At 41.5% G+C, this 17536-nt stretch overlaps 1 protein-coding gene across 1 annotated transcript; it reads right to left on the reverse strand.

Moving 5' to 3' along the window:
• Nucleotides 1-8946: 8946 nt before the first annotated feature.
• Nucleotides 8947-13181, reverse strand: LOC310948034 (ketimine reductase mu-crystallin-like). The gene is made up of 8 exons (XM_083915034.1): nt 13009-13181; nt 11277-11427; nt 10937-10999; nt 10736-10837; nt 10069-10252; nt 9853-9974; nt 9659-9743; nt 8947-9558 (listed from the first exon to the last, which is right to left on the reverse strand). The coding sequence occupies exons 1-8, from the start codon at nt 13173-13175 to the stop codon at nt 9485-9487; spliced, it is 948 nt and encodes a 315-aa protein (XP_083771160.1). The 5' UTR covers nt 13176-13181; the 3' UTR covers nt 8947-9484.
• Nucleotides 13182-17536: the final 4355 nt, after the last annotated feature.

The following is a 17536-nucleotide window of genomic DNA, read 5'->3' on the forward strand; positions in this document are numbered from 1 at the left end:
TCCTAAAACAAAATAACGGGTTTTCCTCCTCTGCTCGGATTCATTCTGAAGTTTAACCAGCGGCGTCACACACACACACGCGCGCACACACCACTTCCGGACACACCTTTCAAAATAATTGTCCTCCCTAGCAGAGCTTATACTCGATGCGTGTCTACTTTAACGAAAAGACGAGGTGAAACATGATATATAACATCGGAACTATAATACAAAGTCGTTACATATTATATTATATTACTGAATATTACATACTTATTACATATCCAGTACGTTTATCAGAACAGGCTTGATGGCTGTAATGTAAGTAGAAAAAAAATCTAAATTTATGGAAGTTGCACTTACCTTTTCACAACATGCATACAACCTAAAGTTACTGTTTATGCAAATACACGACTAGTTTTAACCCTGCCTCGGACCCACTTCTTACAATGACATTAGTGCTTAATTGTGAAATTAGCCCCATCCTGTCTGTGGCTGCATTCACGTCGTCTGACTTGACGCCACTGAGTTTTCCTGATTTCTTTACGTTTGTTAAAGCGACTCGGAGAACTTGTCACGCCGTGAGCAAACTGTAAAAACCGTAACCTTCTGCTTTAGAGACAACCTTTTTATAAAGTAAACTGTGCAGCTGACTCAAAACAGTTTAACAAATGTAGTAACGTTACACAACATCTCCACGTGTATCTCCGTGTGCCCGTGCTCGTGCGCGCGTGTTTGTATAGTTCACAGTCCTCACGTTATTCTCAGAGATTTACAATTTGCCACTTGTAATGACAAGTGAATGAATCACTAAGGTAAATGAATAAATGATTATTTAGTCCTAAAGTTAAATAAAAAATCAATTAAATTCCTCAGGAACACAGATAATGCGGTTGTCATTATGCTAGGCAGGGCAAACTTTATTACTTTATTATTTACTCTGACTGTATTCTCACTTAAATAGTTACCTTAAATAATTCTAACTGAAAGACTTCATGTAGAGATGTATGCTCTCTCTCTCTCTTTCTCTCTCTCTCTCTCTCTCTCTCTCTCTCTCTCTCTCTCTCTCTCTCTCTCTCTAGCTCTCTCTCTCAGCCACACAAACACACACACACACACATTCATTGTGAATGAACAGGGAGTGTACACATCTACATTCAGCCCTTCTGGGTATTTTGCATGTGCTTGTCTCGTTGCTGTTCCAGTATCCCTTTAAAGTTGTACAACATTTTACTTCTTATTGACTGTTTTCATCTCGTTTGGAGGGAGTCTATTTTCTTTATTTTATCTTATTCTTGAACCTTTTCAACATAAGCTTTGAAAACATCAAGGTTCACCCAGTTAGGTAGCTTCAAGCTGTAGTAATAGAACTTTTTCACATGCTAATACATAGCACAAACTATTGCTGGATTCAGTTTATGTGTCCCACTCCCAGGGCCATAGTTTCGACCGTGCTATTAATTACACCTGGGATTTTCCCATTGTAATCACAGTACAAATTAATGACTGACGGTGTTGGTTTTGCCAAGCAGAGCACAGAAATCAGAGAAAGAAGAAGAATTCCTTTTATTTATCCCGCAAGGGAAATTCAATTTTTTCACTCTGTTATTATTATTATTCATGTTACACACACACAGGCCCGAAATACACACATGCACAAACAGGACCTTTATACATGCAATTAATGGAGAAATGTCAGAGCGAGGGGGCTGCCAATGGCTCAGCACCCGAGCAGTTGGGGGTTCTGTGCCTTGCTCAACAGCACCTCGGCAGTGCCCAGGAGATGAACTGGCACCTTTCCAGCCACCAGTCCACGCTCCATTCATGGTCCACACAGGGACTTGAACCGGCGACCCTCCGGACGGAGCTATTGCCACCCCCAGTGAGATGGAAGTTGACATGGAAGTCGAGTGTCTTGCAATGTAGTAAAAGTGTGAAGTCTTCTGGCTAAATATAAGAGCCCCTGCTGTGTCCCATCTTTCTGCAGTGCCCTGGTGCAGGCCCAGCTTGGTGTGCCAGGCTTTTCCAGACTTCATGCAGGTGGAGGTAGGACTTTCTAGCAGGGTTTAGCTAAAAAAGGCGGGATGGGTACTAGCCTAGCTCACACCACGTGTGTTCTATTTGAGTGGCCTTGTGCCGGCCACTTTCCCCACCAACTGTCACTAACAGCCATGTTTTTGCATGACGAATCTGTTGGAAACATTGATTGACACAGTGCTCATCACCAGTGCGCCAGTGCCGTTAGCTAAGTGAGCTAATTACCCTGCCCTGTTAGTTCAAGTGAAGATACCACAACCTCCATGATTTACACCATTTCTTCTGTTTATTTATTTATCTATCCCTAACTAATGGTCTAATGCTGCATTCCTAAGCACTGGAACATGGGACTTATCCTACATGGAGTTTACAAGCTCTGACTTCAAAGCATTTTAGACCGCTTAAGTCGAACGTAAACAGAAAATATGGACAACCGCCATCAAATACGTTAAAAACATATTGTCCAGCAGTGGGTAACATTGGTTGACATTAGAGCGATATTCTAGCTCATCTGGAGACGTATATGTAAAAGCTCTGCATATCGCTATGAAATGGAACTGGGTACAATATTACAAAGGGCCTTCAGTTTTGCTGTGACACTTGAGATTGAGATTTTTATTTCATCAAAATGGAACATTAATGTGTATAGAAAAGATATACTGTAATAGTAAATCATAAGAGTCTGCAAACTAATGTAGCCTATAATATATATATATATATATATATATATATATATATATATATATATATGCAAAGAGATTATAACTCATATTTTCATGCCAGAATATTCAACACAAGTTGTGTTAAGATTGCAGTATCTAATATAACACTACACGCAGGGAAGTAACGTTTATAGCCTATTCTTTGATGTTTTATCGCTCACAAATTGTGTCTCTACGGGCGCTGCCATTGTTCTCCGACTTATCTTGGTAAGGTCGGGGTTGGTTGAGCTCCCCCGAGTTCGAGAGTTTGAGGTTCCACTTCAACAAGTATTTCAGTGCACTTTTCCGAGTTGGAGGTCCGAAAATTCTGCCCTCCCACGGCACTGGAACACAGCATTATACTGTGTTATACTGTGTGACAAAAAACAAAGGTTCTTCTGCTACAGTTTGGTTTTGAGATTGGGGTTTTGTAGTTGCTTTCAAGAGCTAGTTAACACCACTTTTAGTTGGTTGATGTTGTTACTTAACTCTTGTGCATTACTTAGGACATTTTGGTTGTGTAAATGCACATGGCATGGATTTTGGCAAGGGTGTGAGTTTTTTTCTGATTTTTTTATTTTATTTTAGAGGTTCAAACTCAACTCAGAAAATAAAAATACCTCACAAAAAATGTTTCTGCAAATCTTTGGCATAGCCTGTCCCAGACAATGCTCTAGAATTTAGTATACAGAATTGTTTTTTCATAACAATAACGCATTATATAAACAAACTGGTATGTAAATGGTAAAAATCTTTCTTTTCAAAAATGAAAGAATATGTCATTGTTTAAAGGTTTTAACTCAGTAAAAATGGGAAATAATATGAATTTAGGGCAGTTTGTGAAGCACATTTTTGTCTTCTGAGGACATCAGAACAATGTTTTAAAGGGATGCATAAGGATTAAGACAGGATCAGCATCATAATAAACCAGCCTTGACTGATGTGTGCTCCTATGCTGCTGTGAAAAATTGGGATGGACCGTAAATATGACATTTAATGTGAGAAAACAATGGTTAATATTCACAATACACGTCTGTTTCTGATGTGATGTAAACTTCCGAGTGACAGATTTAAGTTAACAACTTAGTGTAGAACACTTTATATTTAGCCTCCATCATAGAAAAAAAGTCACAGATTTGAAAGCAAAAATATGTTACTAAAAAAGTAAATACCATTTCTACTCGTACCTCTGCACACACGTTAGCTCTTTTCCCAAGCTGACCCATACATTTTTAAACATGCTCGTAGGAAAGAGATATAAAAGGTGGACATGGAGGTGTAATATTTGAGATATTTCAGCGTCCCTGTAACACAGCTCAAATACCTACCTACAGTATATTCGCACCATCTCCCTGTTACTTTACACTATATATTTATCTTTACCTATGTGCTTATAATTTGATGTGTAAAATATATTGAAGAGTTGGAGCTTGACAATCCAGTCTCCTGACCGAACCAGTGAGTCACAGTCAGCATGGTGAAATAAGGGTCATTATGTGGTGGGACAGCGTGTGTGTGTGTGTGTGTGTTTGTGTGTGTGTGTGTGTGTGTGTGTGTGTGTGTGTGTGTGTGTGTGTGTGTGTGTGTGTGTGTGTGTGTGTGTGTGTCGGAGAGAAAGAGAAAGAGGGAGACTATAGAGTTGTCTGTGTCAGTGTGAGTGTAGGAGAATTAGAGAACGATAGCAAGTGACTCTCTTGCACCCTCTGTATGTGTGTTAGTGTGTGTAAGTGAATGTGACGAACTGAGAGTGAGAGAGGGGGGAGAGAGGATGGTTGTGAGTGTGTGTGAGAGTGTGTTTGTGTCGCAGGGAAGAATGGTCTCTCTGTGGTCTCACACAGTGGCCCTGTTCACACCAGGGTCAGCTGCCTACACACACACACACACACACACACACACACACACACACACACACACACATGCACACACACACAAACACACATACACACACACACATACTCTCTCTCTCTCTCTCTCTCTCTCTCATTTCTGGACTCCTTTCCAACCTAAACAAGACAACATTCTGAGAAACAATTGAATAAGAAAATTCCAGCGTGATAGAGTCTGTCTGTCTGTCTCTCACCATCATTTATTTCTGTGTGTCTGTGTGTGTGTGTGTGTGTGTGTGTGTGTGTGTGTAAATATAAGGCATTCAGAGGGAGTAGACATTTCACTCATCTAAACCTTTTCTTTGCCTCATGCATGCACACACACACACACACACACACACACACACACACACACACACACACACACACACACACACACACACACACACACACACACACACACACACACACACACACACACACACACACACACACACACACACACACACACACACACACACACACACACATGTGAATTCATGAACAAACCTGTATACAGTATTGATAAGATACCAGTGTCAGTTCTTCAGAAACACAGAGAAGGCAGTTCTTATTATGCTAGGCAAGGCAAACTGTACTCTATTAATTCATCTAACTGTATCCTAACTTAAATAGTTACCTTAAATAATACTCACTGAAATACACTGGTAAAAATAAATAAAGGGAACACTCAAAAGGGAACACTTAAACAAGAATGAATGACATATTGCAGTTGAAATTCTTTTATGCATTACATAGTGGGATGCGTTGAGAACAAAGAATGATCAATCAAAATCATTAACTCATGGAGGTCTTGATTCAGAATAATACTCAAAATAAAAGTGGAAAAATCCGATTACAAGCTGATGCCCTTCTGAGCAAATTCAAAGACAAAATTAAAGACAATTCAAAATGAGGATCAGGAGTAGTGTGTGTGTGCTCTCCACAAGCCTGTATGCGCTACCTACAATGTTGAGGACAGATGTTCTCATGAGGGATCTCCTCCCAGACCTGGACCAGGGCATAACTCAACTACTGGACAGTCTGTGGTGCGACGTGTCATCGCTGGATGGAACAAGACATGATGATGTTCCAGAGGTGCTCGGTTGGATTCAGGTCTGGGGAAAGGGGAGGCCAGTCTGTAGCATCAATGCCTTCTTCATGCAGGAACTGCTGACACACTCCAGCCACATGGGGCAGAGCATTGTCATGCAGTAGTCATTTGTCCATATGGTCTGACAATGGGTCTGAGGATCTCATCCCAGTACCTAATGGCAATCAGGGTACCTCTGGCTAGCACGAGGAGGTCTGTGCATCCCTCCAAGGTATGCCGCCCCACACCATCGCTGACTCCCCGCCAAACCGGTCATGCTAGAAGATGTTACAGGCAGCAGAACGTTCTCTACACATCTGTCACATGTGCTCAATGTGAATCTGCTATCATCTGTGAAGAGGACAGGGCGCCAATGGCGAATCTGCCAATCCCGCTAATTGCCCAGCGGTGTTGGGCTGTGAGCACAGACCCCACTTGATGACATTGGGCCCTCATCCCACCCTCATTAAGTCTGTTTCTGACCGTTTGAGCAGAAACATGCACACCAGTAGCCTGCCGGAGGTCCTTCTGTAGGGCTCTGACAGTGCTCCTCCTATTCCTCCGTGCACAAAGGAGCAGATAGCGGTCCTGCTGCTTGGTTGCGCCTCCTCCATGTGTCCTGGTGTACTGGCCTGACTCCTCCATGCTCTTGACACTGTGCTGGGAGACACAGCAAACCTTCTTGCCACAGCACGCATTGATGTGCCATCCTGGATGAGCTGCACTACCTGAGCAACTTCTGTGGGACCGCCTGAAAGTGGAGGTGAGACGTAGAGACTCTATCCTAAATGGCTTGGCGCCACAGCACACTGTGTAGCTTGACTGCTGCCAGACTTATGATGAATGATACAATCAACAGTTCGATTGTGAATGGTAACACTCAGACAAAGTTGGCCGTGGCATGGCTAACTTACATTTATTCTCAGACTAAAGAACCCGGCCCACAATGTTTTCCATCTCAGAGCAGACCAATCTGTCTTGGATGGTATTTTTGAAGAGAGTAGTAGCAGAAATTGTCAGAGACATGCGGGTAACAGAGTGGCTAGCTTGTGGCAGGCATTTTTAGATTGGATGAGGTCACTCATAAACCACAAGACAATATTTAGCCCTTGTAAGTATAAAATAATCACACACACACACACACACACACACACACACTACACACACACACACACACACACACACACACACACACACACACACACACGCTTAAGAGATTCTGGCTGAGCACATCTCTTTGTCTCTCTCTCTCTCCCTCCCTCTGAGTGTCTCTTTATCTGTTTGTTTTTCATGGATGAGGCACAATGGTCATGACCTGAACCTGAACACAGATGTTGGTGTTTTAGGTAAATACCTAAATGACATAAAGACGCCCCAACGGGTCGACTCTACATCAGCATTGGCCTTGCAATGTTAGGGCTGATTTAAGACAGTAGGTGGCGTGTTGAGCCCTTTTTTAACCCATGAAATGCTGATTTATATAAATTTGATGAAAAAAACATAATATTTAAATTTTTGGCATTTCATGCCTTTATTTAGATTGAGCAGCTGGAGGTTGACAGGAAATGGGAGAGAAAGAGGGGGTGACATGCAATAAAGGGCCACACGTCGAAACCGGGCCGCTGCGGCGAGGACTTTAAGCCTCTGAATTCGGGGCATCTGCTTTAACAACTGAGCCATGGGGCGCCCCGGAAATGTCTATATTAAAACCAACATTGATCTATTTAATCACAGCTACAGTCATATCATATTTTCAAAAGAAAACACATTTAAGTGTGCAGTTCTCCCTTGAAAGTAAAATAAATGTGTTAAGGTAGTGCACAATACAATTTAGAAATGGGAAAAGTCATTAGTGATTAGAGCCCAACGTGATGTCTGGACAAAGGTGGTGTTGAAGAAATGAAGGGTAAATCCTAAAGATCTGGATGGATGTGATGTGGAGCAGGGCTTCTGATGGTGGAGGACCCCCTTTGGTTGGGGCGGAGTGGGACACAAAATTCCACTGGGACAATTCTGACTGCACCGGCCCACAACGGGCCCAACCCATCCCCTCCACCAGGACAGGGGGGTGTCTCTGTGTGTGTGTGTGTGTGTGTGAGGAGGAACTATGAAGAACTCAGCTCAAATGTTTTGCTAATTCTCAACAATGGCAAAGCTTGAGCTAAGTGTTTTCCTGTCAACTCACCTGCAGCACTAGTTGACGCCTGGTTGTTTCGGAAGAAATCCCTGACTTTTGACCATTTTGATGCACTGTCCTCCAGCATCTGCTTCTTCATTCTGGCCTTTTCAGCCCCTCCTTCTCCTTTCTCTTCTTGCCCTCCATCAGGTGTAACTGAGCAAATCAAACACACAAATCCGATTCCTTTTCTGTAAGAAAATCCTCTACTCCAACCTTGGCCTCTTTCTCTCTGTCTGATGGCCGCTCATTCATCCCCATTCGTTCATTGGACAAGCGCGGAGCGATCATTGGAGCGATACGCAGTTCCCATTTCCCATAAGGCTTTGCTTCGACCATTCTACATTAATTTATGAACAAAAAAACAAATTCAATCGTTGGCCATTTTATATTTGTGGTCATGAAAGTTATGTAACGACTGAATCAAAATAATAAGATGAAGATAGGAGGCTAAACAAAATCAGTAGGCTGGATTAATGAGAGTGAGTGTGACACTGTAGCAACCATGAGTGAGATGTAGAGACACAACAAGTGTTAAATATAGTGGTTGTACTCCCTAGAGATTTCACATGAACATGCTTGATTCTGAAGAGTTTTAACTCAATGGGCCGGTCATTATTTTCCATCTGGAATTTTTCTTCCCCGTTTTTCCAGGTTTTTTTTGTCACAACAGGATTGGATTTACTTTGTTGCTGAATGTGGTTTCATTTTCACATAGTAGTATGCTGATTTTTTGTTTTTAAGCAAATAAATTCATTGAAATATATAAAAAAAATATATATATAAACGCGACACAATTTTTTTTTCTATGTACACAAAATGCCTATTCCTCTCATTCTATGTTCACAAATTCTATAATCTGCAAGCACTTCTCCTTTGCTGAGATAATCCATCCACTTGGCAGGTGCGGCATGTCAAGATGCTGATTAGACCGAACATGATTATTGCACAGCTGCGCCTTAGGATGGTCACAAATAAAAGGCAACTCTTAAATGTGAAAATGATTGTCTTTATTTAATGTTTATTTGTATTTTATGTAGCAACTGTCTGACACACTCGATGTATAGTCCAGCACGTGGCCAGATGTCAGGTATTGGGTTTGTTTAGCACCGCCCAAGATGATTGTGATTGGTTTAAAGAAATACGAACACGTCACAGAGATAGGCCTGAATATGCAAGAGTCATACATTAGCATGAACCAATGCCACATATACTGCATAATGTATTGCCTAGGCTAATAAGTAAATGTTACCATGCTAACACGCTTAAATAGCATGGTGAACATTGTATAGGTATAGTATACCAGCTTAGTATTAGCATGCTAAATTCAATTTCCTATTTCCATGCCTCTGTCAGACTTAAAACTCAGAGTTAAAATTTCTGGTGATAAATTATATGAATCAATTTTTGCATTTAATACACAGCTCTATGGCAATATCTGTATTGCTAAATATTTTAAAAGGTTGATCAGGTTATATGTGCAGTGGCTTTTTTTCCAGGATGAATAAACTGAAGTAGGTTCAAATCTATTTGGACTGACACGTTGTAATTTTAATGTAACACTGCCTCGATATGGAGCAGCTTGTGTTCCATAAAGGTCAAACAGGGAGGTCAGGATTGAAACATGTCCACTTCATGGTTGGCTGGCTTTAGCTTTCCATTGGTCAAATACCAGCTGAGCAGAAACTGCATCTTGGACCCCCATCCCTGTTATTGTAAAGAACAAAACAAGTCTTTAGTGTGTTGAATTGGAAAAATGAAATAGGCTACTTTCTACGTAATATGGCACACATCAAGTGTTGCTTACCAAGGGATTTGAACACAGTTGTCTTCTCTCTGTGGGCGGGTTTCATGCCATTAATAACATCTCCGAGCTCCGCAAACACCTCAGCCTAAAACAAGATATCCACAACCAGATTTGATTCTACACATATTCTACAAAGGCAGCCAATGATACACACTTCAGTTCTGTTATGGAGGCGAGCAAAATGGCAGACTGACCCCAGAGAGGATGACGTCACCAGACTCAGCCATTGCTCCGTCCCTGCTGTCAACGTACACCACCGCCTCCTTCATCAACACGTCGTCCAGCTCCCTCCAGTCTGGCCTGCAGGCTCCCACCGCTGCTCAGCAACAGACGAGAAACAGAGGGAAATACTCAAATACATCATGTATTTACTCTTTCATTTTGTTTGTGTGTTAATTACTTCTCCTCACCTGCCACATGGGCTCCTGGTTTGACCCACTGACCAAGGAGCACCGGCTCTGTGCATCTGGTTACCGTCACTATGGCGTCTGCTCCCCTCACCGCCTCCTCCACTGAGGCGCATACCGTCACTGGACCGCTGACAGAGCGGCAAAACCTCTCCGTTCCCTGTCGTGTGCGGCTCCACACACGTACCTGGGGTGAAGATCCAGCGAAGTGTGACGGTTTGCGAAAAAACAAACATTATGTACATATATTTTACTAAATCACCAAACTAATTTCAACAGTTATGAGTTAGTTGTCAATATTATTGCTAATAAATGGAAGTTAAATGTCCTGTTTAAGGATTTATTGCTAGAAATGCACTTTTATACCACTATCTGTGTATGTATATAAAATAATCCTACCAGACAATTATTATTCTAACTGTGGAAGTGTTTTGGGCTTTTTTTTTCTTTACTTCCTTCTTTCCCATGCAAATAAATCTGGACACCATGTTTTACATTAAAATATCAATAGTGCAGAAATACATCTATGTGCATATAGTAAAGATCAATTACGTTCCTAACAATGACATGTTGTGCTGGGACTAGCATCCCACTTATCAAACATTTATTTCCCTAAACTTCTGTTCAGACTTGCTATTCATACACGTACAAGATCCAGTCGTAATTCTACCTCTTTAAATGAAAACACTTCTGTGAAGACATTGTAATGACTCAAGGCCTGTTTGCCAGTCCCCAAGATGGCCAACACCTCTGCCTCAGGACGCATCAGCAGCTGCAGTGACAAAAGCACAGCAGGACAGACCCAAAGTTAGAACAACAGTGTGAGATTAGAGGACAGGCACGACTGGATTTAAAAAAAAAGTGGGAATACCTTAGCAGAGATGGCAGAGACTGCAGCTGTCCTCATGCATGTGATCACCTCTCCATCAATGACCTGCAGGTTGGAAACATGCTATGACTGCCCGGACTGTATGAGCCTGATAAGCTACAGTTCAGATTTTTTTCCAAACTGGGGGCGGACTGGCTACCATGTACTGTAGGTAACACACTGATATGGATAAGAACCTGATACAACTCCACCTCAAAAATACTGAATCACCCCTTTAAACCCATAAGGCCAGCTGGTTGTTTTTATGAAGCGCTACTGAAGCTAGCGTATTGCAGTGTCTTCTTGCATCAGAGTCATTTATACATGAATTTATGTTACTCACAGCCTTTACATTCCCACACTCTGGGTCCAGCAGCACCACTGTGGCTTGCACAGCTGGCAAAGTTGAATCCTCCCCCCTCTTGTAGAAACACAATAACTTTGTGCACAGGACTCCATCATTCTCCATGTATGTAGGCATCAATCCCATGAAGCTATAAAGGAAGAGAAGTGTCAGCCCGCAACAGTTTGTTAATGTTTTTGATATGCCTACCACCATAGTCTAAAGCATTTGGCACGCTGATTGTAAAGTGGCACACGCTGATAAAAACAGCAACCTTCCGCCACAACGTTAAAAAAAAGTGATGCAAATTTCTTAAGCCACTTTTGACCAGATTTACAGCAATATTTGTGAACTTTGTAATATTTACTTTTCTTGTGGAAATATAATGTCAATGTTAAATCTAACTATTAAATCTAAATTCAAATGCTAAATATTAAATGTTAAATCTTAATATCAGGTTAAATCTAAATATCAAATCGAAATACTAAATGATAAATGCTAAATGTCCCGAATGAAACAACAACACGGTAGTATGGTGGTTAGCACTGTCGCCTCACAGCGAGAGGGTTCCTGGTTTGTTAGCACTGTCGCCTGACAGCGAGAGGGTTCCTGGTTCGAATCCCGGCTGGGGCCCTTCTGTGTGGAGTTTGCATGTTCTTCCTGTGTCTGCGTGGGTTTTCTCTGGGTTCTTCCTCCCACAGTCCAAAGACATGCATGTGTTATTTTAATTGATGACTCTAAGTTGCCTGTAGGTGTGAATGGTTGTCTGTCTCTGTTCGTCTCTATGTGCCCTGTGATAGACTGGCGTCCTGTTCAGGGTGTACCCTGCCTCACGCCCGATGTCAGCTGGGATCGGCTTCAGCCCCTGCGACCCTGACAGGGACAAGCCGTTGAAGATGAATGAAAGTCAGCGGTAGAACCAAAATAAAAGCTTGATGTAGCGATTCTAATGTGTTATTTTTCCCCACACTGGTGTTTCTCCTCGTCCCACTAACATTTAGCATTTAGATTTAAAGGATGAATATGTAGAATCTTAATTAAAAGCTATATACCAACAGAAATACACCCACGGGACGTTTTGAGGGTTACAGAATGAAAGTGTTGCTTTTCCATAAAAATATATATTTAGTCTGAATTAATATTTAAATAATTTTTACGGATTTGACAATGACTTACTGTCACGTTAGGTTTACATTGTAGCAGCCAATAGCGTTGGCCGTTGCTGGTTGCCAGGGTTGTCTGTTGTTGGGTGCAGCTACTGTAGGCTGGCACTGGGTGAAATGGAGTTTGCCAATCCTGCAGCTGCTTATTTGTCCCAGCAGCTGAGTGAGCGGAGACGGGCAAAAACCAGAGTCAATATAAATGGAAATGTTTCTCCTTGATCGGTAAGACCACTTTCATGTTTCAACGGTAACAGTCGAACTCCTCTACAACACTTGTTTTTATGCTGCGATTTGCCGGAGGGGATGGGTTCAAACTGACTCACACAGACTCCTGTCTCCTGTAGGCTACTGGACCGGGTCTGACCAACCTGGCAACCGGAGAGGTGAAATTATCTTTTGTTGTTGCAACTACGATCTTGAGAAACTAGATGGCGGTGTTCTGCTCATTGTCCATATTCAACCTTTAATATTGAGCATTTAACACTGAAAATATATTTCTACATGAAAAGTAAATATCCCAAAGTTCCCACATGTTGCTTTAAATATGGTCTAAAGTGCAGCAGGCTTACCCGTTGTGTTTCTGCAGGGGCAGTATGCTGCGCAAGGGCTGGACCACCTCTACGCTGTCTCGGCTGGAGAATTTCCCCAGAGCTTCCTCCAGACGGGGCAGCAGCTCTCTGTAAAGCAGCAGACGCGCAACTTCATGCTCCCATATGACAACAGGAGGCCCGGCCATGGCTTCACTTCTGAGCTTCAGTGGAGTGACTAGTCCAAAGTTCACAGCGCTGACTTTGGATCGGAGCTGCGTTCAAGAGCCGCAGTCAAAGTGTAGGATTTTTGTGCACCCCGGGTCGCGCTGAGCGGGCGGCTGTCAAAGTTTATTCCCAAGTAAGATTTAAAAATATTTAAAGAAAATAAAAAGAAATGTGTGTGAAGCAGAACTTTTCGTCTTTCCTTCCGTAGGGATTATGGCATAAACATCACATAACTCTTTTTAACCAGGCTTTTAGTTAATTCATTTCTTTTAGGCAGTGCTAATCAGAGCACTTTTTTATCCTTTTTTACTGTTTTAATCTCTGTGTTTTAGCCTTCATGCTTTGATTTATTTTTATGGCCTCATGTCGTATGCTCTTCTATTTCATGTTTTAGCCTCTATGTTTTTATGCTTTTATGTTTTATGCTTTTATGTTTTAGTCCCTCGTGTTTTTAGCCTCCATATTTTAACCCTTTAATGTTTTAGGCAACCGTTTTTAATCTCCAGTGTTTCCTCAGGGGGCCTGCCAGTTTGGGAGTTGTCTCTGGTCTGGCCGCGGGGGGTGCTGTCCCGTGGACGGTTCCGGCCCGGGCGGCTAGAGGGCTCTGCACTCTGGTGCGGAGGCTCCTGTCTGCTCGGGTTGGGGTGGTCTCTGTGGCGGTGCTCCCTGTGACCTTAGACTGGGACCTCTCCCAGTGTGGTTGGCCCCCCAAAGGTAGCTTCCTCTAGACTCCTCTGTACCTCAGGTCTCGCTGCCCGGCCATGTCTCTGTAGTGACAGCTAGTGTTTGCGTAGGTGTGAGTGTGTGTGTCTGTGTGTTAGCGTGGCTGTGTGTGGCTGTGTGAATGTGTGTATGAACGTATATATTTGTGTATGTCTCCGTGCATTACTGTGGGAGGGTTGGGTTCTTTTAACTTCCTTCTCCTGATTTTATTTGATGTTTCTCTTTTTCTGTACATCTCTGTAGGGCACTTTGCGATACTTTTCTGTAGGAAAAGCGCCATATAAATAAAGGTTGATTTGACTTGATTTGATAACCCTACAGATTTATTATGAACCCTTTGGAGGATGTTATCTCCGCTGACTATCTCCAGCTATGAACGCGCTACAACAGTAAAACGCAATAATAAAAAGTATAGTTAAGTGTCAGTCATGACTCGCAACCGTCATCTTCCTGCATAATTAAAACCTACTTTTACTTTTCATTCTGATAATACATTTGAATGAAAGCATTATCTAGTGCAGACTCTTACACCGGAAAGAAAATAGAGCTTTAGGTGGATTGTGCACCGACATGTCTATGCATTCACTACTTACATGTTTTGATGATTAGTTCATTATTAGCTAAAGGTTTATAAATGACTTATGGCGTTTTATTAAAGGATTAATTATAACACATTTGTCAGACCATGAGTAAACAAAGCATTTAGAAATGCTTATATATGACACATTTTATCAAATGCTTATGACTTAGAACAGAGTAATATGTGAAAGTACTTAATTTACAGATATGTAGAAATGTTTGTCAATATGTGCATTAACTTAAAGCTTAAGTGACTTATTACCCTAAAGTGTCACCAATAACTTTATTAAATAATATTTAGTAGACGTAGATTTGTCCCCCTTAAAGAATATGAAAGATAACCCGCTCCCCAAATGAAGTCGATATAACCGTTCAGGGGGCTCATAACACATTTATATCCTCAGTGCTGGTCCTGACCTCCCTCATACCATGAAGAGCATTTAGCTTTTCCACACAGCTTAAGAATAGGTACACAATATGAAACACTGAAACCCCTTTGGCGCTGGATGTGTTGAGAACTTGTGCCAAAGGGGTCATCCCTATGTTCCCCTGTCACATAAGCCTCTGCCTTTTCTGATTTTACGGTTAGGGTCTACATAGGCCTATTTGCAATGGAATTCGGCACTGATTGTGGAAAAAATAACAGAGCAGAACATAGGACCCTTTCTGTGAAAAGCCTGGAACTATTTTTTTTAAAAAGGGTCCTATGTTCCACAGTCACATACATAGGACCCGGAGAACACAGGTGGTGAATGGGGCGGAAGAGGGTCAACTTTGCAATGACATGACAACTGACACCAGCAGAGAGAAGAGCGGTTTGAAAGTTGAACAGCGCTGATTTGATTGGCTCACGAAAATTTTGGCAAAAATCTGCTTTAACTGAAGGAGTTAATGCCCATAGTCAGCTGCTTAAATTGTAAAACAAAGAGAGAGAATGTACGAGAAGCATAAAAGTCTTCCTGAATGAACTTTCACACAGATAAGATACACCTTTATGGATCCCCAGCAGATAAATCCCCTTGATTTGTCTATTTAGCACCATTAAGTCATTTTTAGTAAGAACACGTCAACGTGTGGATGCATTAAAGAAGATCCAAACTCTTTGTTAACAGTTATTAAAACTTTGTAACCACACTCTTTATTGGACGGCCAGTATTTAAAATGTTTCACTCACAATCTCTTGTTCATACCACACCATAGACTTTCTTTTTTCCCCCCCCTGTTTCCTCAGTACTGTTGCTCATGTTTGCATGTCACCTAAATGACGTCTGACATAACATTTGTATGTATGTGAGACAAACACACCAGAGGTGTAAGACAGGGCGGTTTTAAAATCTCTGTGAAGTCAGACATATCAGGAAGTGGCTTTTAGAGAAACTTTTTTGGGTGCTGAGTCTTTGTTTTTTCTTCCTCTTCATGCTTCAGTCTGACTGACTGAACATGGCATCCTGTATCTTTTATGATGAGGAGAGATTTGAAGAATTGAAATTTGATTTTTAATTCTCCAAGCACCATATTTGATCGTCTCCTGGTAACCTGATACGAGACCCTGAATTCACATATAATTCTGTCTGCTGAGACAGAATCTGAACGATAAACTGACATGGTGTAGTCAGTCAGCCACAGTGCTGCTCGAGTCATGACTGAGAAAGATGAGAAGGACCACATTGTGAACATTGACAACACATTTGAAATTCTCACTGCAGAAAGACTTAAAAGGAGGAGGCGACTTAATAACTTATAAATCTACCGTAACAAGAATTTGGCCGTGATTATTATCATTTCACATAAAAGAGGCTCATTTAACAACTAACGGGAGTTCATGTAAAATAGAACACAATGATTCTTGTGCAAGAAAAGTGGGAAAGCAGGAAAGATCCAGCAGTGTACTCCCCCGCTGCTTACCTAAATCCATTCGAACTCTTAGGTACTCAACACTGTATTTTTAAAAGGAGGAAAAATCTATTGGTGTGCTTGCTCAGAACACACTCATCTTTGAACTTGACCTTTTGATTTCCATTGCACACCTGTATTTCATGATTGTATTGTTATGGAAATAGATTCTTCAATAAAGATCAACAAACAGGATCAGCCTTTTCTCCGTGCTTTATTTTGCCAACAAAAATACGTTCATCCCTACATCCTCACAAAGTTAGAGTCTAGCAGCAATGACAATGTGCCAAATCTCGCACAGTCTTTTAGTTAGAGGGACAGGACGCGAATAGCCTTGGTTGGGTGACGTCTTTAGACCAAACAAAAACATGCCTTAGACATTACAATTCTGAACATTCTGAACCTCTCTCATCACAAGGTCTCTAACACAGGGTACAGATGCACAAATATGCCAATATATCATCATGAGTTAGTTATTTGCATTATCCATGACAAAACTATGATTATGAATTACAAATATCCAAAATTCCCACAACAGTCCCCCCTTTGAACATTTTATGTTCACTACAAAAGGAAATTTGTAATTTATCTATATTTCAATTTTTAGCAATGTTTTAAATAGCATGCAGCAAAACTGGAGAATAAGCTTTTTATATTATAGATGAATAAAGGTAATTTGGTTAAAAAATAGTCACAAAGGTAATTATCATGTAATAAATGAGTGAGGGGAAAAGGAACAAACGATGAATAGCATAATACAGATAAACCCCTTTCTTTCTTTCACTACCACAGGCCAGAAATTGACCTGATGGCTTGAAACATCCACCCTGAAGGGGAAAAATGATAAAATATGATTAAAAAGAAGGTGTGGATACAGCATACATGTATTTGGCCAAACTTCTAACCACAGGGCCCCCACTCACCGTCACTGCTCAGCAACTTTCTAATTTCTACAGCCCCCTTGACAAAGTCTGTTGTCACTCTTCACCAGGTTGAGACGATATCTAAACAATCCCCACCCCCCCCCCTTTGTAGAGTAGCTGTAGAGGGTAAAGGAGCTAAGGTCGGACAGGCAAGCAGGCAGACCTGAGTGAGACAGTTTGCACAAAATTACATGTCATGGTTTGCACAAAAGGGTGAGAATTTT

This window comes from Echiichthys vipera (assembly GCF_963691815.1).
Source record: "Echiichthys vipera genome assembly, chromosome: 6".
Classification (NCBI taxonomy): domain Eukaryota; kingdom Metazoa; phylum Chordata; class Actinopteri; order Perciformes; family Trachinidae; genus Echiichthys; species Echiichthys vipera.

Coding starts and splice junctions, on each gene's coding strand:
- LOC310948034 (XM_083915034.1), bottom strand. CDS start 13,175: ATGGCCGGGCCTCCTGTTGTCATATGGGAGCATGAAGTTGCGCGTCTG. Junction 10,838..10,936: donor TCTCTGCCATCTCTGCTAAG/GTATTCCCACTT, acceptor TTGTCACTGCAG/CTGCTGATGCGTCCTGAGGC. Junction 9,559..9,658: donor AACTGTGTTCAAATCCCTTG/GTAAGCAACACT, acceptor TTACAATAACAG/GGATGGGGGTCCAAGATGCA.